Raw genomic sequence first — 12,282 nt, forward strand, 5'->3', positions numbered from 1 at the left:
TTTCTTGGATTTTCTTCCCCTCAGAAATTTTGAAAAAGCTCTCTTTTTCAGGACCCCTCCTGTTTCTCATCCTAGATTGAGGTGTTCTTGGTTTTGAAGTGAGAAATTCCATTTTGAAAACATTACTTTTCATTACAAAATTTAAAAAGTTAACACTTCAACTCTGCACTGTTGACATGGAGTGAGGATCTACCTCTTTCTCTGTCACTGCTGCACTTTAATTTCACAGTTACACAGTTTCACCATGACAGCAGTAGTTGAAAATGGAAAGAACGTGTTTGCTTGCTAAGATGCAATGAGGTTTGGTAATACAGGTTTTGGATATGTTCGTCAGGAGACAAATGGAATAAATAAATGTCCAAAGCAGTTTGCCTTTGTGATTTTTAGAGTAATTTATGGGTAGTATCTTGGGCAAAGCTGGATGTGCTCCTGGGCTGCAATGACAGATGTTTGGGATGGAGCAGAATGTAAATGACAACTCCTTCATTCTTCAGTTTTCTAAGAATCCATAACATAAAATTAAAATTAAGATATAAAGCTGTAAATCCCAGACTGTACTTTTTTTGTGTTTGAGGAATCCGCTCTAAAATCTGTTAAATAAAAACCTTCTGTTTTCCAGGTTTTTTATTCTACACTAATTTGGTTATTAGCAAATCTGAAAGGAAATAACTTTTTTTTTTTTTGTAACAGGAATCCCAGACTGTACTTTTTTTGTGTTTGAGGAATCCGCTCTAAAATCTGTTAAATAAAAACCTTCTGTTTTCCAGGTTTTTTATTCTACACTAATTTGGTAATTAGCAAATCGGAAAGGAAATAACTTTTTTTTTTTTTTTGTAACAGGATTGTCTATCAAATTATATCAATTTTCATAAAGGGAAATTGTAGTAGAACATCAGTACATTAGGAGAATGTGGTGTTCTTGATCAATTATTATATTTTAAATGTACATATAAATTATGTTAGAGGATAGAGCTCATTTTGTTAGATTTTGTTTGTTTAGTTGTTTGGCTTTTTAAAAAATAATCATAAAAATGTAGATTATAATCTGTCAGGAATGGATGATAATTTACTATTGAGACATCATTAGCAATTGTAATTTTAATATTCCACCTTTTTATACCTTTTTATATAATTAAGCACGTACATAAATAAGTATCTGTATAATTAACTGTAAATCTGTGAGTAATTTCACACTTTTTTTCCCTCCAGCCTCAGTCATTTGTGTCTTATAATTTTATGTTGTGTCTGGAGTGCCAGAAAGGTACCAGAAAGTATTTGGAACCTTGCTCACCAGCACTTTACTCCAATTTCAAGGTCATTGCAGGGTACTTTTAGCTTGCACTGTGTTACATGGGGTTGAATTTGGGCCAGCTCCATTTGTAAGGCTGAGGTCTCTTGGCTTCCCCTTCCCGCCCTGTGGAAGGTTTGGAGCACGCCTTGACGGCGCCCGTTGTGTGTTGCAGGATGGTTTCACACCTCTGGCAGTAGCTTTGCAGCAAGGCCACGACCAGGTGGTTTCCCTGCTGCTGGAAAATGACACCAAGGGGAAGGTGCGCCTGCCCGCCCTGCACATCGCGGCTCGCAAGGACGACACGAAGGCGGCGGCTCTGCTCCTGCAGAACGACCACAACGCTGACGTGGAGTCGAAGGTCAGTGGGGAAAAGCAAGCAGCTTTGATGCTCTCAGGTGCTGACCACAGCCAGGGAGATCTCCCTCGGTGTGAACTGTTCTGCAGTTACACAGAACTTTCTCCTCTAACACCTGATAAAGAATAATGTTTGATTTGCCTCCTTTGCCTCTTTCTCCCCCATTCCCCTCCTGTTTAAATCAGGGTTAATTTCTCTTGTAGAAACCTTGCAAATGGAAAATAATAAACAAAATATTATTTGAATTATTCACTTGGAAATGAAAGCCACTCCTGAAGGCAGTGGTGAGCTGTAGGTACTGCACAGTTGCCATTCGATCAGCTGTCTGTGCAATTGCTACTTGGAGAACTTTGGTAAACATGTAACAATTAGCACTCAAAGTACTGGCTGGTTCTGCTTCCACCCTGTGGAGCTTCCCGTGTGTGCCGGGCGTGCTGCCCCCCGAGCTGCCGTGCCCCACAGCCATCATGAAGCTTTCCGCACCCATGTCACCAGTGGTGGACTAACCGTTCATTTTTTCCCCCTCTTTGCTTCCAAATGTGTTAACCTAGATGATGGTGAATAGAACAACAGAGGTATATATAAATATATATATGCATCATCACTCCTCCTCCATGACTTAGTGCTGCTGCATCATTTCTCCCTCCTGTCTGCATCGCATATTATAGGATAGACACCTGCTTTAGATGAAATGAAGTAGCATGTGCTAGAGAAGACTGTAGTTTAGAGACCAGGGCTTTCTGCAGCTGGAACTAGGGTTTAAAAGTGAGAGTGAAGCATTCTTGGGAGCTAACTGCCATCATAAAAGGGCTGTATTACCAGAGATGGAGTTTTCAGGGATTCTCATGGATTTATCGGATGTTCTAAGAGCTGCAGACAACCCTGTCCTGTTGTGCATCCAGGTCTGATTCTAGGCTTCTGCATGACACTTACCTCGATGGTGTCAGCAAACAGAATGATCTGAGAGTGGTTTTACAGCTGCAAAACTCCCAAAGCAAGGCAGTGGCAGCTAGCATGGCTTGCTAACAATTTAGAAATGCATCTAGTTCCCATAAGGTTTCATACTTTGCAGGACTGATGGAATTGCTGCATGTTTTAGCATTATTTTAAAAGGAAGTAAAACTACTTAAATATGAAAATCAGTTGCTGAAGTAATTTTATCAGTAAGATGTCTTTTAATTAGGGTGGTAACTCATGGTGTCTGAACATAACCCAGTGTGATTGCCCACAGTGAGAGACTGGTCCTTATGGTGCTAACCCTTGGAAAAAAAAAAACCCATATTAATAATTTAAAATAGTCTTTGATGTTATTTTCATTTGCATCTACTTTGAATTTATAAAAATCAGTTAGCAAATATCATTAAATGACTTGTATTTGAACTTCTGCAAAGAATCTCTAAAAGATTTAACTTGCAAGATTGACATAATACCAATAACTATATTTTTCTGGTTAGAAGCTAATTTCTTATAAAAGTCAAATCATTGCTTTAATTCTCAAATGTTTTGCTGCTGTTTTCCTGGAATAAATGAAAGTTTTATTCAACTTCTTTTCTTCTAGAATAATTATGTTAATTTTTTTCCCTCCTGCATAGCAATGTGATTTTATTTAGATTCTCTGAGATACTATAAATAAACATCAGTGAGTGAAAACTAGTACAGAATTGGAGTGGTGACTTGCAGCAGGCTCCTATTACTAGCTTTTGTCAGTGATGTGCCACCAATTGTGGAGTGCTAGTGCAATACTTCTTTTTAAGTATCTATTGGTTGTGTTTTGTTTTGTTGTTTTGCAGAGTGGGTTCACTCCCCTCCACATAGCTGCTCACTATGGGAATATCAATGTAGCCACGTTGCTGTTAAATCGGGGTGCTGCCGTGGACTTCACTGCAAGGGTGAGTGTGGAGCCAGTTGTGCTCAGTTTGCTTTGTGGTATGGCTTTTGCACAGAGGAGTGAGAGGCACATCTCCTCCCCAGCCAAGGGGCCCGACCTGGCTGAGCTGATCTGTTTCCCTCTGGTGTAAAGGGGCTTTCCCTGGGCTGCTGAACCGAACCTGGGCTCGAGACCTCACCTCCCAAAACTTCTGCTTTCATCAAAAGGAGCAGCTGTTTTCGTGGTTCCAGCCTTGCAAAAAGCGGGCTGGGATCCAGTGGCACGAATGCTTCCACCTGTAGCTGTGGCATATGGCAGGAGGGATGTGTCCCTGCTGAGTTCTCCTCACCGTGCCGTTGCTCCCAGTGAACATCAGGTGGAGTGGTGGAGAAGGCATCTGTGCTTCCACTGCATGCACGAGAGCCAGGTGATTCATAAAGGAAATCTGAGAAACTGGATGAGCAGGAAATGAAGTGAGACCTAGGATGGAGTCCATAGTGTAAGCAGAAGAAAGGAAACAATAGAGAAAAGTTAGAGCTGGAAGAGAAGGGGAAAAATCCAAGCATATATGGATAGGGATACAGCAAGAAGGATAGGGGTACAATATGAAGAGCAAGGAAAGATGGTGGTGCCAGGCATGAGACCAGATAAATAAATAAATCCCAAAACACAACAAACTGAGGCTCTGCAAGGCTTTGGCTCACCAAGCCTTACCCAAACAAAGCCAGGGAAGAGATGTGGTGGTGATCCAGGACAATAGGGAGATAAAATCAAGGGGAAAAGAATCATTCAAAGTCAAGGCAAATGCTGATGTAAGAGTAAATAGGCATAAATTGGCCATGAATAAGTGTTGTCTAGAAATTTAGATGTTTCCTATTAAATCTTAGTAATTAATGTTATTTAATTAATAGCTGCTTAATAATTAATAGTAAATATAACTAATGAGTTTCTGGAACAATCTTTCAATTAAAATAGAAAAAGTAAAAAAAAAATCCAGTGTAAATTTAAGATTATGTTTATGAGGGGAATTGTGTCACGTGGATAATCCAGCAGCTCCTCTTCTGAGATTTTGATCATGTGTTATGTTCATTACTTTTGCAAGAGAAAAAGTACTACAACACTGCTTAGAGCATTTACACAAAGGGAAAAGTCAATTTGCAGTATTCTACTTTAGATAGTTTGTATGGCTAAAAACTTGAATGCTGTAGTTAAGGCACATGTTTACATGCAGCAAAGATTTTATGACAAGCGTTGCAAACCCCTTGCTTTGCTTTCACTGATAGCATTGACCTCTGATTTCCAAGTCCTTTAGCTGACCCAATTAGAGCATTAAGGCATTTCATACCATCCTAAGCTTTGGCACTGCGTATTTGATAAGCCCTAATCACAGAAGCAGGGAAGACAAATGGGGTCTTGGGTCAAGTCTTTCCCACTCAGAAACAAGATTAGGGATTAGCAATGCTACTACATTAGCAATTAGCAGCTTTTAGTACCAGTGCACTAAATACCATCTGCCTATGCTTGTTTTAATAGAATAATAAATCTTAGGCTTCAGCAGCTCTGATTTGGATTAAGGGCACTTGTGGAGAGCACATCCAGAGTAAAAAGGCCATTCTTGCCCTCCTCTTCAAGATCTGGACATTCTAAATTCTGCCTTCATTGGTTGTCGTCATCAGACAGAGTTCTGGGTGGCTGGGGAGGTGGGGATGCAGTGGCATCAGCCTGAAGGAGCAGTGGGCTGAGGCTGTGACTCAAGGAGCATTGAGCTTTTGTTTGTGCTTGTGATACAGGGTGGGGGCATCCAGAGAGAGAGAGAGCTCATCTCCATCTGTGGCAGTTGCAAATCAAGATAAAGTTGTTGTGACAGAAAGAATTGTAGCATAAATAACAGTAATATGGAGTGGAATTTTGTTCTTTAGTACTTATCAGGCTGTAGGGGATGAAAGCACTGCACAGGAGGATGGGTTAGGCTCTGGCAGAGCAGTGGATTCGTAGGCTAACAGAGCACTTCCAATTATCAGCACTAAGTAGCAGGGCTTTTGCTTGATCCTTGATTACCCAAACTGCAAAACAGGTACTGAAAATGACCCACAGACACAGCCACCTCATGGCCTCTTATTTTAATTTCTGTAAGTGCTGTCCACAGTCTGCTGTCTTCCCTCTGCAGGAAAGGCCCTTATTTGAGTTGCTGACAATGTGAGATGAGCAACAGAGCAAAGATATGGAAGGGCTGTAACCCAAATAAAAGATTTCCATATGTACTGTAGCTTTCAGAAGTGCAAAGAGCAAACTTCTAAGATGGGGTGTCAAATGCACTTTCTGCATTTTTGCTTTGTTCTTACTAAATAAATACAAATTAACACTACTAGTTTATCTTTCAGTTTATGCTCAAACTCTTCAGGAAAGTATGAATTCTAGGGAGAGGTTTGAAGAAGAGAAGAGGATTATGGTAACAAAAGAAGCTTGTGTGAGCAGGGTAATGTGAAGACAAATGTGTGACAAATAGCCATCTGCCACCATCAGTGTAGTCAGGCTGGGGAAGGGTGGAGCAATGTGAATGGATGTGTGTAGGATGAAGGCAGAGCTGTAAGGCCAAGGGCAAACGTGGTGAAATGAAGAGCTGGTGAAAGGATGCAAGGAAAAGGAGGGCAGGCCTGTGGCAGAGGAGATCTCCTCAGCTGCTGGTTCCAGAGAGTTTCCAAGAGGCCTGAGGGAAGGAAGAGGCTCCAGCAGCGAAGGCAAGGAAAGAGATGAGCTTGCTGCTGGCTCTCAGTGTGTGGGCAGGATGAGCAGTGGTGCTGTACTGTCAGTAAATGATGTCCCCAGTGATATTCAGTAGCAGCTGCTCCCTCAGCCCCGCTGGTACACACCTGCCTGCCTCTCAGCTGTCACATATTCCCTTGGTCCCTTCTTTCACTGGAGCCAGGGGACAGGCACAGCTCCAGGAGCTCTTACAGGTGTCACCATGCCTGCCAGCCTGTGTACCTGCTGACTGCAGAGGCTGGGGGGTTGGAAATGTACCGACTTTTACAGGTTTGCACTCCTGCAGCCGAGTGATTGGTGTCATGTCAGCTCTCCCCATGAGCTGCATTAGCAATTCTGTGTCTGCTTTCCCCTCTTGCCTTGCTGCAAGTGCAGGGAAGGTGGCACAGCAAACTCCCCATTGGGGTGGATGGAAATAATTTCAGTAAATCAGCTTGTGATGCCCTTTATTCCACCTATAAACAAGGAGGAAGCTCTGGGAGCCATCCTAACCTCATTCCAAATGAAACAAAATCTCCTTATTCAGCTGGATGATTGCCATTTTGTAACAAAGCAAAAACAATCATTCCAAATTGCTCGACTTCTTGGGCTCAAACTCCACAGAAAACCTGTCACAATTACTGGCAGGGTATGCATTGCAGGGTAACAGGCATTTTATGACTACTCATCATCCTTTTTCTGTAGCACATTATCGTGTGTCCAGCTTCTCCAAAATACTTCAAATACTTCATTGCCTCACCATATTTCCCTCTTGCTTAACTGGGAGACAATCACACAGAAAGTAAAGAAGTGGAGGAGGAGAATAAAGGGTTATTGAGGATGAAGTCGGCCTCCTTTCTTGGCCAGATTAACACTTTAAAGCAGTCACTGCTTGGGCTTTGAAGGATTGCAGCAGCTTCAGGCACCCTTCTCTTAGCTGACAGTGTGATGAATCCTTGTTACAAACTGAAAGATAGCCAGATAGCTCTAAGTGAATCTGTTTTATCAATTTTTTCAACAGGAAAAATGAATTCCTGTCATTTTAAAACTATTGTTTATCACCCACTTGTGCCTTTAAATCAAACTGTAACAGATGTCTTACCTAGAGTTTTAATGATTTTGAAAGTGTTTTGAATAAACTGGGAATTATATTTAGGTAAAAGTTTTCTTTTGGGGGTTCACACAGTCTTCAGATAGCCTTCTTCTGTCTGAGGTGATCTTCCAGTGGAATGATCTGTTTAGCCCAGGTGAGGAAACGCCTTGGAAGCTCCACCTGTCTCTGAGGAAAACAGTGCTTAGAAAGGAAGGAGGGATGAAATTCTCTGCAGCTTCCAGAGCAGCAGCTGAGAGAAACCTCTGTGACCCCCACATCCACTCTATGCTTGAGCAAGTGAGAAGATGGAGGTAGCCAGGGAATCCTCTATGTGAAGATGACCTCTCCCTGTGTCTTTCTTGCCAAAGCAGATGGGAGGAGCTCGTCACTGTGCCACAAAACTGCATCCAGCCCTGGGAAAGCCTTCCTGATCCACAGCACTCCTCATCCTAGAGGAGATCTCAGTTCCACTGGGAGTGGGCTTTGCCTGCAGAAAGTTTGCTTACTGGAAGGTTAGGAAAGGATTTGGTAATTTTGAGGGTGGTGTGAGGACAACATGCATTAATGATGACCCTGAGGCTGGGAAGCAGAACACCATTAGCCCGTCAAAAAGAGCAGGCAATATCTAAGTGACAGTGGCATAAGAGAAAAACATCTTTGTTTCCCCAGTGGTAGTTTGCCATAAGAGCCCCTTTCTATACTCTTCTGTGTTTTTTTCCAGGATTCATTTTATACATCTCAACCCTGAAAAAAGTTAAGTATATAAGCACAGAAGAACTAAAATAGCACAATATAAGACTTACTAGCATTAAGAAGAGAAGGAAAAAGAGCTGGAAAATTGTATACTGTTGAGGGTTTCCTGGAAAGCATCTGATTGTGCATTTTTATCTTTAATTTCTGAAACGTCTATACAAACCTCAGTGATCCCAGTAACTGCTACTAGAATATAAGACTTTTCTCTGCAGGAATTCTGCTGTGTTGTAGCCCCAGTTCTGAATTGCAGAAAAATACAGGGGAGGATATTTAGTGTTTTAACATTCTACATGTTGATGTTGGTGCATAGTTGCATATGAGAGTCTTCAAATGCACACCACAATCTTCCCATGCCTCCAGGATCTGGTAATAGTGGTAATAACAATGCAGTGCTGCTGCTGACAATTCCAGTATGAAAAAACCACCATTATGCTCTTTCCTTAAAAACCTCTAATGCTGGAGGGATTTTCCAGGCTGCTTAAGAAATTTCTGTTATAGCAGTCTGGCTGTTTTCAGCTTCTGTCTTACACAATCTGTGTCAATATTAAGCTCTTCCTAGAGTTTGCTCTCAGTTGAGGATTGAGAAGAACTGTTTTATTAAATTCCAAGTTAATCTCAACATTTTGGAAAGAAACTGTTCTGGTTTGTTTTAATCAAAGAAGTGAAATTTGAAATCAGATAAGTATAATTTTTCTGATTAAAACTGCACTCCACTGAGAGGCTGGGAGAGCTCAGAGGTGGAGGTAAGTTCTCTCAATTGGCAACAAGAAGAAATGCCAAGTCCATGTGACTGGCAGTGAGTTTTCACAGTCCTGATGTGATCAGCTGCTCAGTCAGCATTTAAATCAATGCAGCACATGACTAGGAAAGGTTTTCCCTTTGTTTCCTGCCTTCCTTTAAGGTGCATTTCATAGCCCAATATGAAGCTGTAAGTGCAAACATTTACTTTTCTTGGTTATTATTAGCATCCTTATGCTAGTAAGACTCCAGCTGTGATGGGAGAAAGAGACAATCTCCTAGGACAGCATAGCACACCAGAAACTTAAGGGGAGTTCCTGGTTTTCTAAATGCATTAAAATGGAACCATAGAAGATCTACTTTCCCCGGTGACAATTTTAACCCTGTTTTTTCCTTGACTTCCTAGCCATTCATGTGGTTAAATTGCAGTAGAAAGGAGCCATTCTGACTGCTGTGGTGAGATGTGATGGGTGACACTGTGTGTCAGAGGGCAGCTGATCTCATTTCAGCTGGGACATGTTCGGTGCCTTGTTTCTCAACACAATATAACTCAAAAGGTTTTCAGTTTTCTTGTGAAGATATAGATAGAGAGCTGCAGCTGGAAAGGCTTGGTGTTCCCTCTGATCAGGCACAAGCAAAGGCCACTGACTGTAAAAGCAGGTCACTCCTCTGCCATGGTATTTGTGGGTGTTGTGTGGCTCTGGAGGAAGGCACGAGCCCTGTGTGAGGGGGTGGTGGCTGCAGCAGGCAGTGGATGGAGACAAAGGGAAAACCACCATCCTCCATGCTGTGAAGTGTAGAAGAAGTTGCATGCACCTAATCTGTGCGTGTACAGCTGTGTACAGTCTCAGAGGACTTCAGGTCACTTGTCCCAGGAAATCTGCCAAGAAGGAGAGGCAAGGCTGTGTTCTAGTTGATAACCCTATGGCCATTTTCTCCATAGTTTTAGCTTGCTGTTGTCACAGTGATGTTTCATGTTCCCTGTAGAATTTATTAATTCACAAATTGGAGCTCAGTGTGAAGGGGTCTGCCTGAGACATTACCCAACATTGGATATTTCAACAGCAAGGGCAAGCAGCACTCCAGCAGGAGCTCTAGATCTGAACCACATATTTTGATGGCAGCTTTTGGAATGCATTTCAGCTTTATTACTGCGGGAAAACATCTTCAAAAATTTCCTGATTTACTATTCTATCTTAAGAACAAAGGGAGGCATTTATAGAAGATCAAACAGATAAAAATAGGCTGAAAAGACAGCAGATGCTGTTGATACACTGAAGAATTCAGAACCTTAAATTTGGTGGCTATTTTGTTTGCTGATACCACAGTTTTAGTGTTAATAAACAACACAAAGTTGCACATATTATGAAGCTTTTTTTATCTCTTGTTTCTTGTGACAAGTACAAATAACTCCATTTTGAGTTCCTTGCTTTACGTTTTGTCATCAGAAGAATTAATTATGGTGTTGTTTGAGGTTTTTTCACTTCTTGGTTTGTGTTCTTAATTGTGAGATGAGAGATGGGGAAGGACCATACGTATGAAACTTCTAGCTGTGATTCTTTAAGACTTCTTAAAACAGAGTATTGACCAAAGCCAAGTTTCTTGGCCTGAACATCAGTGTGCAATTATTCAAGCATTCAAATAATGCATCTCTTCCTTCATCTGTTTGGAGTCAGAACTCTCAGCCAGCTGAATTATTACTTAGCATTTTTTGCTACCAGTAAGAGCTTAAATAGCTAAAGAGCAAAATTAAATACTGAATAGAGACTTGCCCCCTCTCTTTTTTCCCTTTCTTTTCCTCACAGTGTTTTCCTGAGATGTTAAGGGTGAAAAAGGTTAAAAGGGTTTTTAATTCTTCATCCCTTAATTTTTTTATGAACTGTGTGATGAGGTTAGTAAAGTACAACAAAAACTGCAAACTCCTTCCAAGGGAATTAGTGCCTTTTCCAAGGAAAGAGAAGCTCTTTGGTCATCCATAAGGACAGATACTGCACTGGACATACAGAGTTTAATTTGCTTGATTCCTCCTGCTCCGTTAATTATTTCAGGGAAGCTGTGTGTAGTTGGTTTTCCATAAAATTTTTTGGTGGAATTGCATCCTTTCTCCATCCATCTCTTTGTAATGTGAACTTGCTGCCCATTTTCAACCAAAAGTAACTCCAGGTTTTAAGATGCTAAAGACATTAAATTTATATGTTTTTTTGTAAAGACAGGTGATCACACAGAGCAAAGATGGATTGCTGGCTCCCAAGCTCAGCCCTTATTCAGTGCTGGAGAATTTCCTCACATTTCCAGCCGGCGTGATCGCCCCTGTCAGAAGCTGGGAGAGAAATATGCCGTCCTAATAGTTTTGGTAACAGTCCAGAAATCTGAATGTCATTTGAACAGGACTTGGTTTGGAACATGAAAGTGGATATTTTTCATTTTTTCCCTGTTGCAAGCAAACAGTGTCACCTAACCCTTAATTGCTAAGGGGAAGTCATCTCTTTATTTTTGAGCTGTGTATTTGCCAGCACTCATCCCTCTATTCCAGAACCAACTCTCCTTCATTCATGGCAGCAGGAGCTTTGACTGGCAAATACTTAGATCCAAAGTGCATGTTCTTATGTGGTTATGCCCTCCCTTGTGCTGCACTAGATTCAGCTTAGTGTTGAGATGAATGAGTACCAGACTTCTAACAGGTGTTTGTCTTGCCTTTTGTAATGCTGTCCCTTCCTCCTCCATTTCTTTCTTGATGCTTGGAAAAAGCTTTTCGTCCTGTCTGTGTATGAGGCAGTAAATTATTAGTACTAAATTATTTTGATGTATGAACAGGGCACTAGGGTCTGTTAGGCTGAGTTAACCTCTTTACCCCTTAACATCAGCAAGTAGAAAAAGGTGTTTCTTTAATCTAAATTACCTGCAGTACTCTTTACTTGAAGACACAAAAGTTATTTCCTTTACCATTTTTTTCTTGGGAAAGTAGAATTCATCTCTCTCCCTCTGACCTCAGTAACATCTTTCTTTCTGGGAAGAGAAAAAAAGAAGAAAGTATCTCCACATAATTGTTTTTCTCCTTTTTTTTTTCTGTTCTCTTTGTGACTGGTACAATAATGTAGTGATGCCGTATTATATCCAGTGTCAGCTCCCAGTCAAATAGAATTAACTCTTCTTTTCAAAACCATCTCACAGAAAATTTAAGTGATCGCATAATTTTACCTCCCTGAAAGGACTAGACATACTGCACTTTCTGATTAGTGTGTTAAGCATCTCCTTGTTTTACTTTGCTTTTTAAAGGAATGAGAAGCTACCTAGCACAGTCATCACTTTGATCCTCTAATGATCATGAATATTGCAGAAAGGATCTCTGTCATTTAACCTTGCTAACATGTATTTTACATCTGTGATAATGTTAATTAGTACTTTCTAGTAGCTGTGAGTCAGCTTGTCACACCTGAGAGGGG

At 41.1% G+C, this 12,282-nt stretch overlaps 1 protein-coding gene across 4 annotated transcripts in view; it reads left to right on the forward strand.

The window, feature by feature from the left end:
- The window catches only part of ANK3 (ankyrin 3), a 289,144-nt gene that overhangs the window by 157,324 nt on the left and 119,538 nt on the right, over positions 1 to 12,282 (forward strand). For all 4 annotated transcript variants that reach the window (XM_041475697.1, XM_041475680.1, XM_041475687.1 and 1 more), the window contains exons 6-7: positions 1,464 to 1,649; positions 3,437 to 3,535. In XM_041475697.1, coding sequence (XP_041331631.1) covers positions 1,464 to 1,649; positions 3,437 to 3,535 — 285 coding nt within the window. The remainder of the gene's footprint in view (positions 1 to 1,463; positions 1,650 to 3,436; positions 3,536 to 12,282) is intronic.

Source organism: Pyrgilauda ruficollis, unplaced genomic scaffold (assembly GCF_017590135.1).
Source record: "Pyrgilauda ruficollis isolate IOZ18807 unplaced genomic scaffold, ASM1759013v1 scaffold11, whole genome shotgun sequence".
NCBI classification, from domain to species: domain Eukaryota; kingdom Metazoa; phylum Chordata; class Aves; order Passeriformes; family Passeridae; genus Pyrgilauda; species Pyrgilauda ruficollis.